Raw genomic sequence first — 16,530 nt, 5'->3', positions numbered from 1 at the left:
AGAGCTGTTCGACAGTGGAATTTGCTGCCAAGGAGTGTGGTGGAGTCTCCTACTTTGGAGGTCTTTAAGCAGAGGCTTGACAACCATATGTCAGGAGTGCTCTGATGGTGTTTCCTGCTTGGCAGGGGGTTGGACTCGATGGCCCTTGTGGTCTCTTCCAACTCTATGATTCTATGATTCTATGATTCTATGATTCTATGATTCTACACCTTTGTCAGTGTCCCTACAGTGGGACTTGCTTCTTAATAAATACGTGTAGGGCGATTGCTTTTATAGCCAATTATTTTATTTTATTTTCCCCTGCTGTGTTATCATTTGACTTCAGAAAAACACATATTTAAACACACATTTAAACCAGCAGTGTTTTGGTTCCTGAATGTGGTAGATTGTAAAATTCAAAACAAAGATATTTGCACATGCTTCCTTGCTTTATGTTTTCAGGTGTTATCTTTCCAAAAAAAGTTAGATTGCTGGGCTTGATATCTTCTTCTTTCATCTATTGATGGTAGGGAAGTGTGTGAGAAAGCTGCTCCTCAGAGAGAAAAAGCTTGTGATCCCTAAAATCACCCATCTCGCCTTACTCCTGAAAGGGATTCAAAGATCTTGCATTGTACTAGATCACCTATTAGGAGTGTTCGCGTGTTACATTCAACAATAGCTGAACTGTACAAATCAACAAGTATGCACTCTTTCACACAAAATGTGAACATTTGTAGAAATGAGTGCAACATGTGAATAAGCTGGTGGCAGTAGCGGTTGCAATTGCATTCCCTGTAGCTTTGCTTTTAAAAGAATGTGCCCCCATCTGCCACTTAAACCTAAAAGGAAAGTGACAATTTGTTCATACATAATGATTGCAATGTTATTTTTTAATATACTCTACCTTGTATCCCTCCCCCTGCCCAGTTTCTGGTTAAAATGACTGACTATAGATCACTCACTCTCTTCCCTTTGGACTCTTCCACTCATCCTCTCAGTATGTTGTTTGTTTCCCCCATGCACCCCCTTTCCTTTCCTTCCTTCCCCTCTGTCTATTGTTTCCCACCTGCTGTGATTTACATCGGTTTGTGTCCCGTGGTATCCTACTGCTGATGCAAGCTTATTTCATTGAGTGGAGGCTTCCATCAGTGGAACAGGGAAGGCTGTGATTTTTGCCAATCTACCCTCCACCTGCCACGAATGCTTTCCCAAAGGGCCGTCAAACCCTCTGAAATGGTGGTGCAGAGGGAGAAGGAATCAAACGAAAATCACCTCCATCCCCATGTATGGGAAGTGCATCCAGAAGACAAAACTGTATCGAGGAGCTAGTGATCTGACACAGTTACCCTTCCTGTCTCTGTTCCTTCCCCCTCCCTCGGTCTTGTTAAGTTTTTTGATGGTGTGAGAACAGTCTTTAATGTCCTGAGAATGTTGGGAGGAGGCGAAGTCCCACACACAGCTCCCTTAATCAGTTGTGGAAGAGAATGCTGGTTACCTTCTTTGATGTTGGACATTGTTTTGAGAAAGTGGGGCATTGGGAGGGGGGTGGCTAATGGATGATCTGCACGTGGCCAGTCTTGGAAGCCACACTGGCTATCTATAAAATCGGACGGTTTGGGCAGAGTTTCTTTGAAGCTCGCGCACGGACTGATCGGCCGCAGGGCCATGCAAACTGAGGCTACCTGGGGGAGTCACTTTGCTGCTTCTTGAGGGCTTGCTTCAATCTTCTCACTCGCTTGTGTATTTTATATCGCTTCTGAACCACCATGCCTCTGGCAAGACACCCCGGTCTGTTGATGGAGACCCCTGCTGCCTCTAAGAGCTTCCTATCAACAGGTTGCTAAAGGCTTTTGTCGACATGTGATGAAAGATACCCCTTGGAGCAAAGACCAGTATATGGCCTACTCAGTTCTGTAAGTCGGTGTGTCGCATTTCTGCTGCTGTATAATAAACGGTGTTATAAAGTGTTCTGGGAGCATCTCTGCCTACCTAAAACAGAGGTAGCCTATGCCATTGCCTCCCAGTGTTGTGGAATGCTGTCACCCACCATGACTAATGCTCAGGGATGATAGGAGTTAAAGTTCACAACATCTGCAGGGCGCCATGTTGGCTACACCTATTCTAGACCATCCATATGGCAAAAGTCATTTTCTCTTCAAATTCAATAAGAGAATTCACCAGTGCAGTGTTCTTTCAGATGTTTGCTACGTCTGTGATGAATGATGCTTGTTTTTCTGGGCTCTTTAATTAGAGTGTTTCTACATTTGCCAAAGAAAATGTTGGAAGGCAGACAAAAACTGAAAATTATTGATGTAATAGCTTATTTGTAAAGGAAACTGAACTTGTTTGGTATTTTATTGAAACAGGAAGTTCAGCAATCCGTCCGCAGGACTAACAAAAAATTCTCAGGTGCTGGTTGAGTCATCTGTTGTTGAGCGTAATCACATTCTCCCCTGATTTGCTTTTAAAGTTCAGTGCAGTTTTTTAAGGAAGGAAATTAAGCGTGGATTTGTAAATCTGTCTTCTAAGAGCTGCCAGCTGAAATAATTCGGCACTGTAAGCACCATGTTGTATGGATTTCTGCTAGACCTTTCTGTTTTAATACATGCCAGGATTCTACAGGTTTTCAAGGTTTTTTTTTGGGGGGGGGAGGTGGAATTGCAAAGAATGCAAGGATTGGCTTTAAACTAGACGTCGAACTTGAAGTTTGACGCTGGTTCTTAATCCTTTGCCAAAACTCATGTTTATTCATGTTGACCTTGATGCCATTGTTTCCCAACAGCCTCCAGTATTGAAAGACCTGCTCTCATTTGTTGCATGTCACTGTAGATGTAGTTTTAGCAAGAACATCTTTATTCAGAGAAGTAGCTGAATGACTTCAGCCTTTAGCTTTGAATCTGAAAGCTTAAGGAAGGTGAACCTATGGTGGCTAAGGCCATCCTAAAGCATGAAAAAGTGGGGTATGGAGGTTTTTAAAAAGTTATTTGTAGATTCCCAAGAGGATGGTGTTCCCTTCCCATCACTTATTCTAACATTTGCAGCACAAATGATGCCTGAAATAAAAAGAAAATGTTTGGCACACTACGAGGTACTGTTACGCGTCTTAATGGCATCTCAGCTAAAATTAAAGAATAAAGAATGTACCCGGACTGTGCTTTTAATAATTGTAGTTTGTTTTAGATAGAACAGAAGGTCTAGCATAATGCGTATTTTTGGTTAATAAAACAAAGTGCAGCTCTTAATGTAGTATTCCATTTATGATGAACTTTGGGAAAGAAATCTTTGGGGAGCATGTTTGCCAGGCTTTCGCTTTCAGCAAACTCTCTGATAACTGTTATTATTGGAATAAAGCTCTTTCAGTTTCAGTGCACCACAGTAATAAACAAACATACAAATATTGTGCGGTAAGGCAACACTGAAAAGACAAAAAAAAAAAAAGGTTTCTTCATTAGAGAGAAGCTCCCTCGCAATCGCCATACGAATTCTGAATTCATATATAGCTTTTAGAAAATCACTTTCAACTAGAATATAGGCACACGTACTTCCTTCTGGTAGAAATTGTATTGCTATGCAGGAAAAAGTGATTCAGACATTTTCAATATGAAATTGAAAATTTGCCAGACAATAGATTCATCTGCCAAACACTTTCGCAGAGTGTTCCCACTGGAAGGTTGTATTTCAGACAATTATCGAAATTAACTTTTCTTATCAGTGTGTGAGAGTATTAAGGCTTATCTTGCAACATGCAGTGGAAAGGCACATTTTAGTTAAATTGTCCATGCTCTAGTTTGTTCTCCCTCCCCTTTCTTCTAGGGCATGGAACATACTTGAATGATACAAACAAAGAGAGGCAATAACTAAGGGGGAAATACACTTAATATAGCACATTAGTTTTCAACTGGGAATGGACAAATGGTGGAACAGCACTCTTGTCTTCCCTTAATTTCTTATTTGTGAATTTAGCCTGTATACACCATGACTCAAGACTTTATTAAGTATTGTAAGGGATGCTGAAGTAATCTCACAGCTTTACATTCTAGAACTGTAATATGTGAGTTACTTAATATGATCTGGTGAGGCCATGAAAGCCAGGGAAAGATTTATGGATGACAATGCAAAGACCCCTTCATCATCTGTTTAACTCGTTACTTGTTTTCCCTCTCTTTCTATTTTGTGGGATGAAGGTTTTGTTGGCATAGTATCAAATGAATTTTAATATTCTTTTACTATTGTGTCGATGTTTGTGTACAGGCATGGTCCTCACAATAAACGGATTTGTTGTTGTTGTTGTTGTTAATATGATCTGGATGTGCAAGAGAGTGGCGGGCCTTTTTGAAAGAACCTGTAAAAGGGTAAAAGAGTATTGTTATGTACTGAAGTTCTCACCCTGGGCCAGCAGGGGGATACTGTAGATAGTTTTCACTCAGGTCCGCATATGCAAATAAGGAATTGAAAGTGACGTTCAGTGATTGGATAGTTACAGAAAGTTGTTACTGTTGCTTTTGTAGTGGAGCTACAATTTCAATGAATTGAAAAAAATGTTTAAAAGCACCTTTCCAAAACAAAAAACCAGAGTCCTTTTTATTGGTGATAACTCAGATGGAAATTCCCAGGTGTCAAAAAAGGTTATTTATGTATGCCACTATGGTGGCCCATGTTTTGTTAGCCCTAGAATGGAAAACGACCGAGGTCCCAACCAAAGAAGAATGGCAACTTAAACTGATGAACTACGTGCAGCTTGCGGATCTAACTTATAGAATAAGAGAACAAGAAGAACATTTGTTTAAAGAATATAGGAAAATGTTTATTGAATATATGGGGGGAAATTGTGTACATTTGAAAACGTGGGCAGCATTAAGATAAATTCTACAGTGTAAATAAGTTTTGATGGAATACTGAATGGTTTAGTTTATATAAAATGTGCAGGGATTTATGCAGTGCAAAATGAACCATGGAAAGAGAAGAAGGGGAGTCACTGATACTTTAAGGTTGTTAAAATGAGTACTCTAAATTGTAAAACAGAAAATTTAATGAAAATTATACACACACACACACACACACACACACACACACACGAGTGGTGGGCCTTTTTGTATTGGACTCATTTGGGAACGTCTTACCAACCCAAGTTCGTAAAAGACACTCCTTCTCACCAAGGATACCTGTGGCTTCAGTAACCGAGCTAAATCCAGATACACCCTCACATTGCGCATTTGCTTCTTCGGGGAGAGCACAACCCTATCCAGGGAACTGGGAACCACTCACTCCTGAGCCTCCATTTTGCCAGGATTCAGTATTTTTGCCTACATCCACCCCAGCAAGTTCTGGATGAAACACTACTCTGGAGTTAGTGTTGCAGGAGGAGGGTAAACTGGCAAAAATCACATGGTTTGATGGGGCATTGGAAACGTCAAAGTGTCCAGCAAGCAACTCACAGAGAAGGTCTCTGAAGTATCCCATCTTACTTTCTGTCTTTCTTGTAATTTGTGCTGGCTTCGTCATGCATGTAAAACATGCACAATAATAATTTTGGGTGTCATACATAGAATATCATACAAACAAAAAGTTGGCCCGGTTTTCAGTCCGTGGGTATGCTACTGAAAATGATGCTATTTCACAAGTTACTTCCCTGGTCACTGATAGCACATAGGAATGACCACCAGACAGGGATGTTACAAGTTGAAAGAGGGTTGTTGGTGGTGGTGGTTGTTTTCAAAATTATAAACTTAGGTATGTATGGGCAAGTGGACTAGTAACTTCCATGGGCATTAAATTTTGCATGTGCTTTTTTGAACGTGGTGGAGGGCACCACACAGGAAACTTTTCTTTTCTGGATTTTCAATTTTTTAAATATGGCAACCCTAGCAAACCTACTCTTGTTGATGTCACCTTTTCAGGTGTTCATAGTAGGTGCAATATGGGAAAGGGAGCCTCATTCCCTGACCTACAGGTATTCATTAACATGGGTGTGAGAGTTCTCACAGCTAGAAGAATGGAAGTAGTTTAAAACACTATCCTAAACTCATTCATTATATATATATAATGTGTATATTACTTGATTGCTGTTCCATTGATTTAATGGAGCAAGGAAGCATACATTTTTATTGCTTTAAAATGTGAACAATTTCTGTAGAAACTGAAGTGCAGTGTCTCTTTCAAAGAATCTGATTGCCAATTCCAGTTTCAAATGGACAACTCGCTCCATAGGCTCTGTTCATAATCTCAGCACTAGCCATTCCAGCTGTGCAGCATGTAAGTATTTAAATGTACAACAGCCCTTGACATCATGGTTTAGAACTTTTCCTCTCTGGCATTTCCTGATTTTACGCCTTTATTGTGAAACATAAAATAGAAGCCATTTCTTTTTCCTTGTTCAATTTCCTTGTCTACTCGAGTACATTGCCAGTACCACTGGAACCACTGTGAAAACAAAATGACTTTTTGTTACGACCACAACAAATAAAAGCTTTCAGGAACAATGTTGAACAAGCCGGAATACAGCAGGCCCTTTAAATCATGTCCTCCAAAATGTGTAAAACAGCAGGATTACAAAGCAAGTTACATTGTGTGTATGTTCTTTCTAACAAACTCTGGCTCTTGCTGGCTTTTAACATAAACAGAGCTTGTCACTTCTAATCAGTGTCAGGTTAGAAGCTTTAGCGCCACAAAAGCGATGGGACAATTTTAGCACAATCTGGTTTGATTATTAATTTTAGATAAAGCAAAGCTAGATTAATGTCTCTTGCAGATCGTTTTATTTCTCTTGGATTTTGCTGATTAGCCTAAATGTCTCTAAAGGCAGAGAAACGCTATTTCGAATAATTGAAAAGTGTATAAATTGCATTTATCCTGAGGAGGTTCTAACATTTAAAAGAGTGTGTACGTTATCCATGTTAACGTAAATGTTTAACCCAGGGTTGGAAAACCTGTGACTCTCCAGGTGTTTTTGAATTTCAGCTCCCAACACCAGCAGCAGCCACCAACCATCACAACATCTGGAGGGCTACCCCGTTAACCGTTTAACCAAGTCACTTTGTATTTTCACAAATAAACATTTTTCACTTTTGCTAAAGTCATTGTAGAGACCTCCCTTTGGCAACTTGGTGCCCTCCAGAAGTTTTGGGCTGCTCATTAGGCCATAACTCTCATTAGGCCAAGCCAGCATGGCTGATGCCTGAAAGGGTGGAATAGATTTAGTGCATACATCACTCTATCAATATCTTAACCATAGCTTCAAGATCAGATTCATGTGCCTTCTCTGTATCCTCTCTCTGGTATGAATTCCAACTCCCTTCCCAGCCTGTAGCTCACTATAATATGTGCACTGGTACTAACCATGGTTTATATACTAACAAGTATTCCCAGTATATTATCTCAGGGCATTATGCATGGTTCTCTGCCTCTTTTTCAAAATATAGTCTGGCCCCCCACAAGGTCTGAGGGACAGTGGACCGGCCCCCTGCTGAAAAAGTTTGCTGACCCCTGACTAACACATTAGCTCCATCCACCTAAGGAATTTGTTAGCATTTGTGTTGTATTTGCATTGCAAATGTATTTCACAAAGAATAAATGGTATTGGGGAAGAAGTTGGCAGTTGGTTATTCTCTTGGTTGATTCTTTGACTCAGAACCTGGGAGTGTGGCGACTTCGACACTGCCTGGAGGTTTGTGAGGAGAGGCAAGCTGTGGATTAAGGAGAGGCAAGCTGTGGATTAATAACTTGTGCACAGTTGTGATGGAGTTTTGAAAACAAAAAGGACTAATCCCTCTCTTGGGTTTAAGGGAGAGAAACACATTGTATTCATTCATATATATATATATATATATATATATATATATATATATATATATGAATGAAGAATACTTGTTGCTCAACTGTTGCCAACCTGACAAGTAAAGATTTATCTTCAAGTCTTGTGTAAGGTATCTATTTTATCACAAATAGCTAACAGAATTCACCTTTCATGCCACACTAAATCTGTTGGCCTGGGATTCAGTTTATCCAAAGCCCACCCTCCTCCCCCAGCACTTTCCTAGACTGGATCCCTTAACTAACCAGCCTAAAGCAGGTTTTTGGGAAAGTGGTAGATCATTCACTGCTTAACTCTCCAGCCTCCGCTTCACTTAGGAATGTTCTGTACGGCCACAATCCTATCTTACCTGGGGGTAAAATTCATCAAGTGCAGGGGAATATACTCCTGAGCAAACACATATTGTACTTATTTATTTATTTATTTATTTTAAAAAGAGGGCATTTTGGTTCATTTAAATAAATATCGCTGTGTGTAAAATATTTTTTTAAAAAATGGGTTGATTAATATCAATGTTGTCCTGACTTTGTTTTCTAAAAATTATAGAGCCCTCTATCAATGTCCTATGGATCTCTTCTAGTCTTAGGTATGAGACTTTGGTATATAACTATCACACTTATATCTCGGTTAGCTTTAACTCTAAGACTCTGCATTGGTAGACTTCATGTGCACGTGAGCTGTTATGCGCAAAATTCAATTTCTAAAGAGTGCATCAGAATAGTTCCTTTTTTCTCTTCAAACAGATCTGCAGATTTCAGCGCTACCTTCCAAATAGAGAAGTTCACCAGAAACTCTTTTCAAATCATCCTGCAATGTTCATATCTCCTGCTAGTCAACCACCCTATAAGAAACTATGTGAGCTGGTACAGCTTTGTGGGGGGAAAGTGTGCAAAACTCCCCGTCAGGCTAAAATCTGCATTGGAGAATACAGGGTTAGAAATAATATGGACATACAGTGTTTATCCGAAAAATGGATTCTAGGTAAGTGATCTGATTATTACTTCTTAACATAAAACCATAGCTGTGCGTGCACTTAAACGTAAGCAAATCTGCACATCATCCACTCCCAGGTTAACATGCCAGTATACAATACACACATAGAGCTGTCTCACAAAACTAGTTCTTCCTATGCACAAGAAATGATGATCCCTGCTCATCAATCGCACACAAGTCCTCCATAATTTAAGGGAAATGTGAATGTGTGAACTTGACAGTGCATAGATATTGCTTTTCTTATTTCAATATCCATAGTCCAACACCTTCCATTTTCTTTGTGCATAAAAATTCCTCTGACTATATCCACATAACACTTCAGCCCACAACGACATTTCCCCATCTGATCACACATGTGTGTGTGGCAAAGAAGAAGTCATGCCTGCTGGCACTCAGGAAAAACTGACTGTGTGACCCAACTGCTGCTATTTGAACTGCCTACCAGTCTAGTTGAGACGCGGGTGGCGCTGTGGTCTAAACCACAGAGCCTAGGGCTTGCTGATCAGAAGGTTGGTGGTTCGAATCCCCGCGATGGGTTGAACTCCCATTGTTTGGTCCCAGCTCCTGCCCACCTAGCAGTTCGAAAGCACGTCAAGGTGCAAGTGATAAATAGGTACCACTCTGACGGGAAGGTAAACGCCGTTTCCGTGTGCTGCTCCGGTTCGCCAGAAGCGGCTTAGTCATGCTGGCCACATGACCCGGAAGCTGTCTTCGGACAAACGCCAGCTCCCTTGGCCTATAGAGTGAGATGAGCGCGCAACCCCAGAGTCGTCTGCGACTGTACCTAACTTTCAGGGGTACCTTTACCTTTAACTTACCAGTCTAGCTGCATTACTGAGCCTGCCTATCCCTACGCATTTATGTTCATGGAAATTATGAGTGGGCCTTACACTGTTCCACTTTCTTCTCAGTGTGTATAAAAGAATATTCAGACTGAGGAATCCTACAGTTATCTGAATGCAGGATCTCCTTTTAGCTCAGTCTTGAACCTACTAGGCCAGGTGGGTTCAACATCCAGGCTGAAAGGTGATTCTCCCATTCGGTGTGCAAATAGATCTCCCAGTTTAGTGTCTGCTTCTATGCAAATCTGTTGGTCCGCTCTAAATAATGTCCTTCCGGATTTATATCGGGAAGTTGGTTCGAGCAGTCTGACAAAGTTGCACTCGGATAAACGACTGAGAATTGTACGTAAGCAACGAACTTTACTTACTTTTTTCTTCGCTCATCACACCCCTGCTTCCTACAATGCCTGCAACATTCTCCAAGGTGCATTAAGATACTTCCAATTATTGTGAATACCTCTCCTAATCTCCACTATGGGCCATGGCAAGCGGCCAAGGGACCTGGATGAGGCAATGCCTCCCCCGAGGCCCAAACAGTCTAAGATTGATTCTTTCTTTCTTAACTGTAGCAGAAATAACGAGGCAGTTAGCTACACGGTTGAAACTCACAATCATTTTAATCCCTTAATTAACCTCGCAGCCGACATAGAAGTGGAGGGGGTGAACTCGAAGGCAACAAATAATGCTAATGCTAATGACAATGAAGTGAGAGTCACCCCGAAGGGGGAGTCTGAGCTGGCACTGGGTGATGGCATGGGACTCGAACATTTCCAATTAATAACCAGGACCCTGCGCTGCATCTTTAAGAGCATAAATGGGATCTCCATGCAGGTGGATAATCTCCACCAAAAGCTTGAGGCCCATCTGCTAGAGCTCCAGCACAACCACACCCTGCCTCTGAGGGACTTAAAGGGACAGAGGTGTACCTCCCCTTTTAGACATGAAAGTGGTACTGGTGGTCACCTCTTAAAAACTCAATTGGACTCTCAATCTCTGATCTTACAACCAAACAAAATTTGTCTAACTATACGCAGTAGCGACCCCAGGTCCCCAAGGTGGAATAATCCGAGAGAAGTCAAAGATCATCTAAGGCAACTCCTTCAGATTTGGCCTCTGCTAATAGACCTCAGTTCAGTGAAACTTTTAAACTACCACCATCGGCTCCAAAAAGTACTGCTCTCCCCCCAGTCACCAAAAATTCCCTCCATACTGGTTAGGCGTAAAGCGTTTTTGGCCACCAGGGGCATCTTCCCAACGAGAGTCTTTAATGACACCAGGATTAAACCTCTTCTCCGTAGCATCGTACAAAAAGGTATCCGCTCGCCAGACAGGCGCGACATAGTCTTGAAACCCAAGCTGTCCACCCGGGAACCTCACCCTCCCTCTCAGCCCAAGCTTCCTGGTTTATCTACTCCAGCAACAGAGAAGCATGAACAAAGCGGGCCCAGTCATCTGGCCGCCTCTGAGGAGAGGAACCTTATTTCATCCTTTGGCGAGTTGCCATTATTAGAACAGCAGGAAGTTATAAACAGGCTCGATACACTCAAGCAGCAACTTACACATGTACTTCAAGAGAAAATCTCCTCAAAACCTGGTCATAGCAACCTATGAAATCAAAGGAACGCAGTCACGAAGGGGCTAACACCCCAGAAACCCCTGCCAAACACTGGGACTCCAATAATGGATGATATGGCAGCCCGCCTGGCGGAAGCTCCTCATACACCGTCGCAACGCAGACCCCCTTCACCTCTACTAATAGATCTGCAATCAACTACCTCGTCCTCCGCCTTAAAGAACAACGCGCCAAACACCCCTCATCCTGGTAATCTGTCAATGTCCTATTCTTCCATGCCCGACCTGGAGTCCTCATTCAGTGCGGTCCAGGCAGATGACTGTATATCCTCGTCCTTCGCCAGTCAACCTCTTTCGGTAGAACCTCATTTATCCGCAACCTCTTCAAGCCAATATACAAACGTTAAGGAAGTCACTGCGCAAAGAGACAGCTCAGGCTTTATGGAAGACCCTGCTGGCCACATCAATCAAATCATCACCCCTTCGATACCTTCGGCAGTATCACGCCTGGCGCTGCCTCAGACCCCTGGCAATGTCTTTCCCGCCAGCAACCAGAGTAACTGACTAGCACACAGTCCCTCCTCAAACTGCTTCAATGTGCTATCCTGGAATGTGGCGGGATGGACGTCCAAACAGGATGGCGGGGATATGAAAGAGTTTTTAGCTAAATTCCAGATCATGGGCATACAAGAGACCTGGTGCTTAGACTCTTCATCCCCCCCATCCCTACTGGGCTACGATGCCTTTGTGATTCCTGCGACCAAAACACATTTGTATGGGCGCCCTAGTGGAGGCCTGGTAACAATTGTTTCGCAGGAGCTTCAACTTAATACCTCTCCTCTCTTTTGGATAGAGAGTAATTGCATTCAAACTCTGCACATCACTAATGGCTCAGCTGGGGACTTCATATGTGTAAACTTGTACAATCCATCTGCCTACTCCTCTTCTCATTCAAATCAGTTTTGGGAGGATTTAAGATTTATCCTTGATAAATCTGTGGCTGAATTTCCAAAGTCAGAGATTCTTATAATGGGGGACTTTAATGCCAGAATCGGAGCAGATATAAGCTCATTTACCGATAAGTCGCAATTATTCATAGAACAGGAGTGGTTTCCTACGTGGAATTCACATGACAAGATCATTAATAGGGCTGGCATCATACTGCTGGAACTTACCATAAACTGCGGGCTGCACAGCTTGCATGGCACACCCAAAGACTGGTCCGGGGGATACTATACTTTTCTAGGATCTAGAGGGGCAAGCGTTATAGATTACATCTGGTCCTCCTCGGCATTAAATGATAAGGCATATTGTTTCAATGTGTTCAACAGAACCGAAAGTGACCACCTTCCAATCGCCATCTCCTTCCACCACTCACAGCTGGGGCTTCCCAGCTCACCCCTCCTTCAGGATTCATTGATCTTAGCCCCCGGACGTAAGAAGTGGGATATCTATTTGGAGCAAGAAATAAAAGTCCTTCTAAATTCCCCTGAGATCTTAGCCCTGAAAGCTCAGCTGTTAACAATGAATGTGAACCATTTCTCAAGTTTCCAGCAAATTCTAGCCTACTTGCTCCCTTCACTTACAAAACCTTCCCGTGTGATTCTAACCTGGAAGAATCAAACTTGGTTCGACCAAGAATGCAAACAGTGTAGAAGTAGGCTTAGATTTCTTCAGTCTGATATGAAATCAGACAGCACCCAGAGCAAAATCAGGGAGTTAGCTCAATTCCGTTCATACTACAAGAAGCTGCTCCAACATAAGAAATTGCTCTTTGCGAAAGAACGCTGGACGGCACTGTCAGTGGCCATTAAAACCCGTGACGACAAGAAATTCTGGAACTTAATTAATGCAGGTTTAAGACCCCCCTCATTCATCGTTAATAACATCACAGCAGCCAGTTGGCACTCTCACTTTGCTCAGTTGTATTCCACCCCAGATTCCAACGTAAACGTAGTCTCCACTCTCTCAGCATCTGCCTTGCCCACTTGGGAGCCAGTCTCCCCAGAGAGATGTTTACAACTAATTAGCATGCTATCAGGGGATAAATCCCCGGGGGAGGATATGATACCTCCTGAGGTATTCTTATCGAACCAGACGTGGTGGGCCCCTATTTTAGCATCTCTCTTTACCACTATTAATGCTACTCTTAAGATTCCACCTAACTGGAAAGAGAGCATAGTCATCCCAATACATAAAAAGGGGGACCCACAAGATCCGCGTAATTATCGACCTATCAGCCTGCTGGACATATCATACAAGGTTTACTCTAGATTCTTGCTAGAGAAATTAATTGAGTGGGCAGAAGAAACAAAGCTATTCCACCCGGAACAGGCTGGCTTCCGTAAAGGTCACAGCACATCTGGCCAATGTCTTGTTCTATTTACCCTGATTGATAAATACTTAAACAGGTTCAACTGCAAACTACACGCGGCTTTTGTGGACCTGACCTCCACTTTTGACTCCATTCCCAGAGATAGGCTATGGCAGAAGCTTAGTCACACCAACATAGATAAGAGACTCCTCCTCCTTCTTATGGAAATTCATAATGACATATCGGTCAGAGTAAAATTCGGCCCTCTGGGAGCTCTTTCTGATTCCTTCCCTCTGAATAAAGGGGTCAAACAGGGCTGCCTCTTGGCCCCTTTTCTATTCAATTTCTATATCAACGACATCGTTACATCTATGAAGGTCCTAAATCAATCTGCCCCCTCCTTACAACAGCTCAAGATCCCCATATTACTCTATGCGGACGACATGGTGATATTGTCATTAACCAAGCAGGGCTTAAACAACACGCTCAGAGGGCTCATGACATATTGTGATACCAACTCCCTCAAAATCAATTTCGCCAAAACCAAAATTCTTACCTTTGGTACGAAAACTCGGAAGCCATTCTGGAATTGCGAGGGCCACTATATTGAATATTGTTCAGCATTCAAGTACTTGGGAATCACTTTTCAGCATGGGCTTAGCTGGTCAGCTCACCTAAATATGACCATCCTGGCTGCCCGCAGAACCATCAAAGCCTTGGAGAAATTCTTCTATGCAAAAGGCGGCCAGCTGGTTCCACCAATCAGAAAAGCATTTATCAGTAAAGTCCTCCCGATGTTACTATATGGGGTTGAAATTTGGGGGTGGAATCTAAAAACACTACAACGGCTGGAGACTCTGCAAAACTCTTTTGCACGAAAGATACTGGGTCTCCCCAAGGGCTCGGTTGCTGCACAGTTAAGAGCAGAACTGGGCCTCCCCTCCATTGTTGCGAGAGCCCACATTAGAATTATTAGTTTTTATAGTAAATTAATCAATGCCCCAGGTTCCCTACTAGCCAGGCAAGCCTTTTTAACTTGTTCCCATAGCAACAAATGGTCCAAGGCCATGGAGACTATTACTGTACGCTACTCCCTCCCAGATCTAGACACGCTGTCATCTTGGCACCAACATAAAATCCGGGCCTGGATTCTTACAAGAGACGAGGCCATGGATGGGGCACAGTCCACCACAGCCCGCCTCTCCATGTGGCTCCCTAAATTGAAAGTGGTAAGATCACTTGCCAACTACTTGATAGAACTGACGGAGCCCAATTTGAGAAGAGCGTTTACTATGGCCCGTTTCCACTCTATACCCACGGCCTTCCTTCAGGGGATTTACTCTAAGACCCCTATTATTCAGCGTCTATGTCCATGCACAATGAATGAAGTAGAGGACTTCATACATTTCTTTTTCTACTGCCCTATTTATGAGCCAATAAGATCTAAGCTCCTCCTTTTGATCCCGTCCACCATTACGTGTAAGGAAGACTGTTTGAAATCGCTTCTTGTGGACGCAAATCCCCAAATTTCACGTGGGGTGGCAATCTTCATAGTGCAGGCTCTGAAACTCAGGGCTACTCTGACAGGGTAGTGTGTCCTAGACCTGGACCTGTTTTAATTCTTTTTATTACATTCTTTTTTTAACTCAATGTGCCGAGCTTACTCTGGGGCCATTTTATGCTTTATATATATCCGTATATTAGATTTCTGGCGCTGGCAACTAAATCCTTGCATTATTGTCTTAGGGTAATTTAAATGTCATCACGCCAGCAATATCGCCTTGAATTTTGCTGGGTTGCTTGTCTCTAGCTTTTTTTGTATTGTCTTATCTTGCTATGGCTGTATGCTAATGCAATAAAGGTTTGAATGAATATCCTTCATTTCCCATCCCCACAGATTCAGTCACACAGAACAAGATCTGTCCGCCTGAAAACTACAAATTTCAGAGTAAGTAAACAACACCAGAATCTTTGGACTTCATCTAGCAAACCGAGCAATAAATACTTCACACTTCATAAATGTAATGAAACATGCTTACTTTTTTTTAAAAAATGCAAGAACCTTCAACGTTGAAGTGGCAAAGGACATCTAAGCCCTACACTCAGTCTGTCCAAAGATATGTGAATGAGCATCACACAGATGTAAAGCCAAACAGCAATGTGGTTTCACAACCATGTTAGCGTCACAAACGCTACAGTGGGCTGCAGATAGATACTTTTGTTTATGAAATCAAAGCCTATAAAACATGAAGACGGGGTAGATGAATTTCTAACTTTGCCAATATTTTTGCTCTTTATGCATATACAATTTTATTTGCTCCTTTCATACAAATGGCAATAGAAGACTCTCTGCAAACGAGGAACCACCTTTTACAGTCAAGCATATGAACCCCTTTATTAGGAAACTTGCTGCCAAGACAGCAATATATCATGGACTGAAATAGAAATAAATAAAAAGTGGCATGTGAACACATGGTTCCCAGTAAAGAGCAGAATATGATATCAAAAATTATTCTTAAAAGTTTGTGTATCATGATCTCCTAGCCCTCTCATAAATGTTTTATGCACAAAAACCTGTCATCACTAATTTATGTAACCCAACATACCAAATTGATTTTCTCATAAGTTGTCTTGAAATGAAATTTCAAGTCATGTACAGTGCAACCTCCTGGGACAAATGTTCATTTTTATTAGGTGCATATGTAACAGACTTTACAGTGGGAGAATAAAGATATTTACAACAAACGTATTTAAATGACGGAGACTGGTCGTCTTTGCTTTAAAAAGACATTTTCTACTCACTCGATAGCTCTGTCAGGTTTTATGCATGCAGCTTCTTTGTTAAACAGCTCTGATTTTAGCCAAATGCAGGAACATTTGACAATTTTTTACAGTTCACATTTGGAGTCTGCCTACATGGCCAGGAGAAGGGAACTTCCATCACTCACCTTTCCTTAAGAAGACCATTGTTTCCAAGTACCTATTTCCATTTTCTCAACATTATACTACTATTTGGGTTC

At 42.0% G+C, this 16,530-nt stretch overlaps 1 protein-coding gene across 1 annotated transcript in view; it reads left to right on the top strand.

Moving 5' to 3' along the window:
- The window catches only part of MCPH1 (microcephalin 1), a 133,096-nt gene extending 116,837 nt beyond the window's left edge, over positions 1-16,259 (top strand). Inside the window, exons 13-14 of the mRNA XM_081189088.1 lie at positions 8,533-8,770; positions 15,408-16,259. Coding sequence (XP_081045214.1) covers positions 8,533-8,770; positions 15,408-15,466 — 297 coding nt within the window. The 3' untranslated portion in view covers positions 15,467-16,259. The remainder of the gene's footprint in view (positions 1-8,532; positions 8,771-15,407) is intronic.
- The last annotated feature ends 271 nt before the right edge of the window (positions 16,260-16,530 follow it).

The sequence above is a fragment of the Podarcis bocagei genome (assembly GCF_964188305.1).
Source record: "Podarcis bocagei genome assembly, chromosome: 3".
Classification (NCBI taxonomy): domain Eukaryota; kingdom Metazoa; phylum Chordata; class Lepidosauria; order Squamata; family Lacertidae; genus Podarcis; species Podarcis bocagei.
This window is presented reverse-complemented; position numbering and strand designations above follow the sequence as displayed.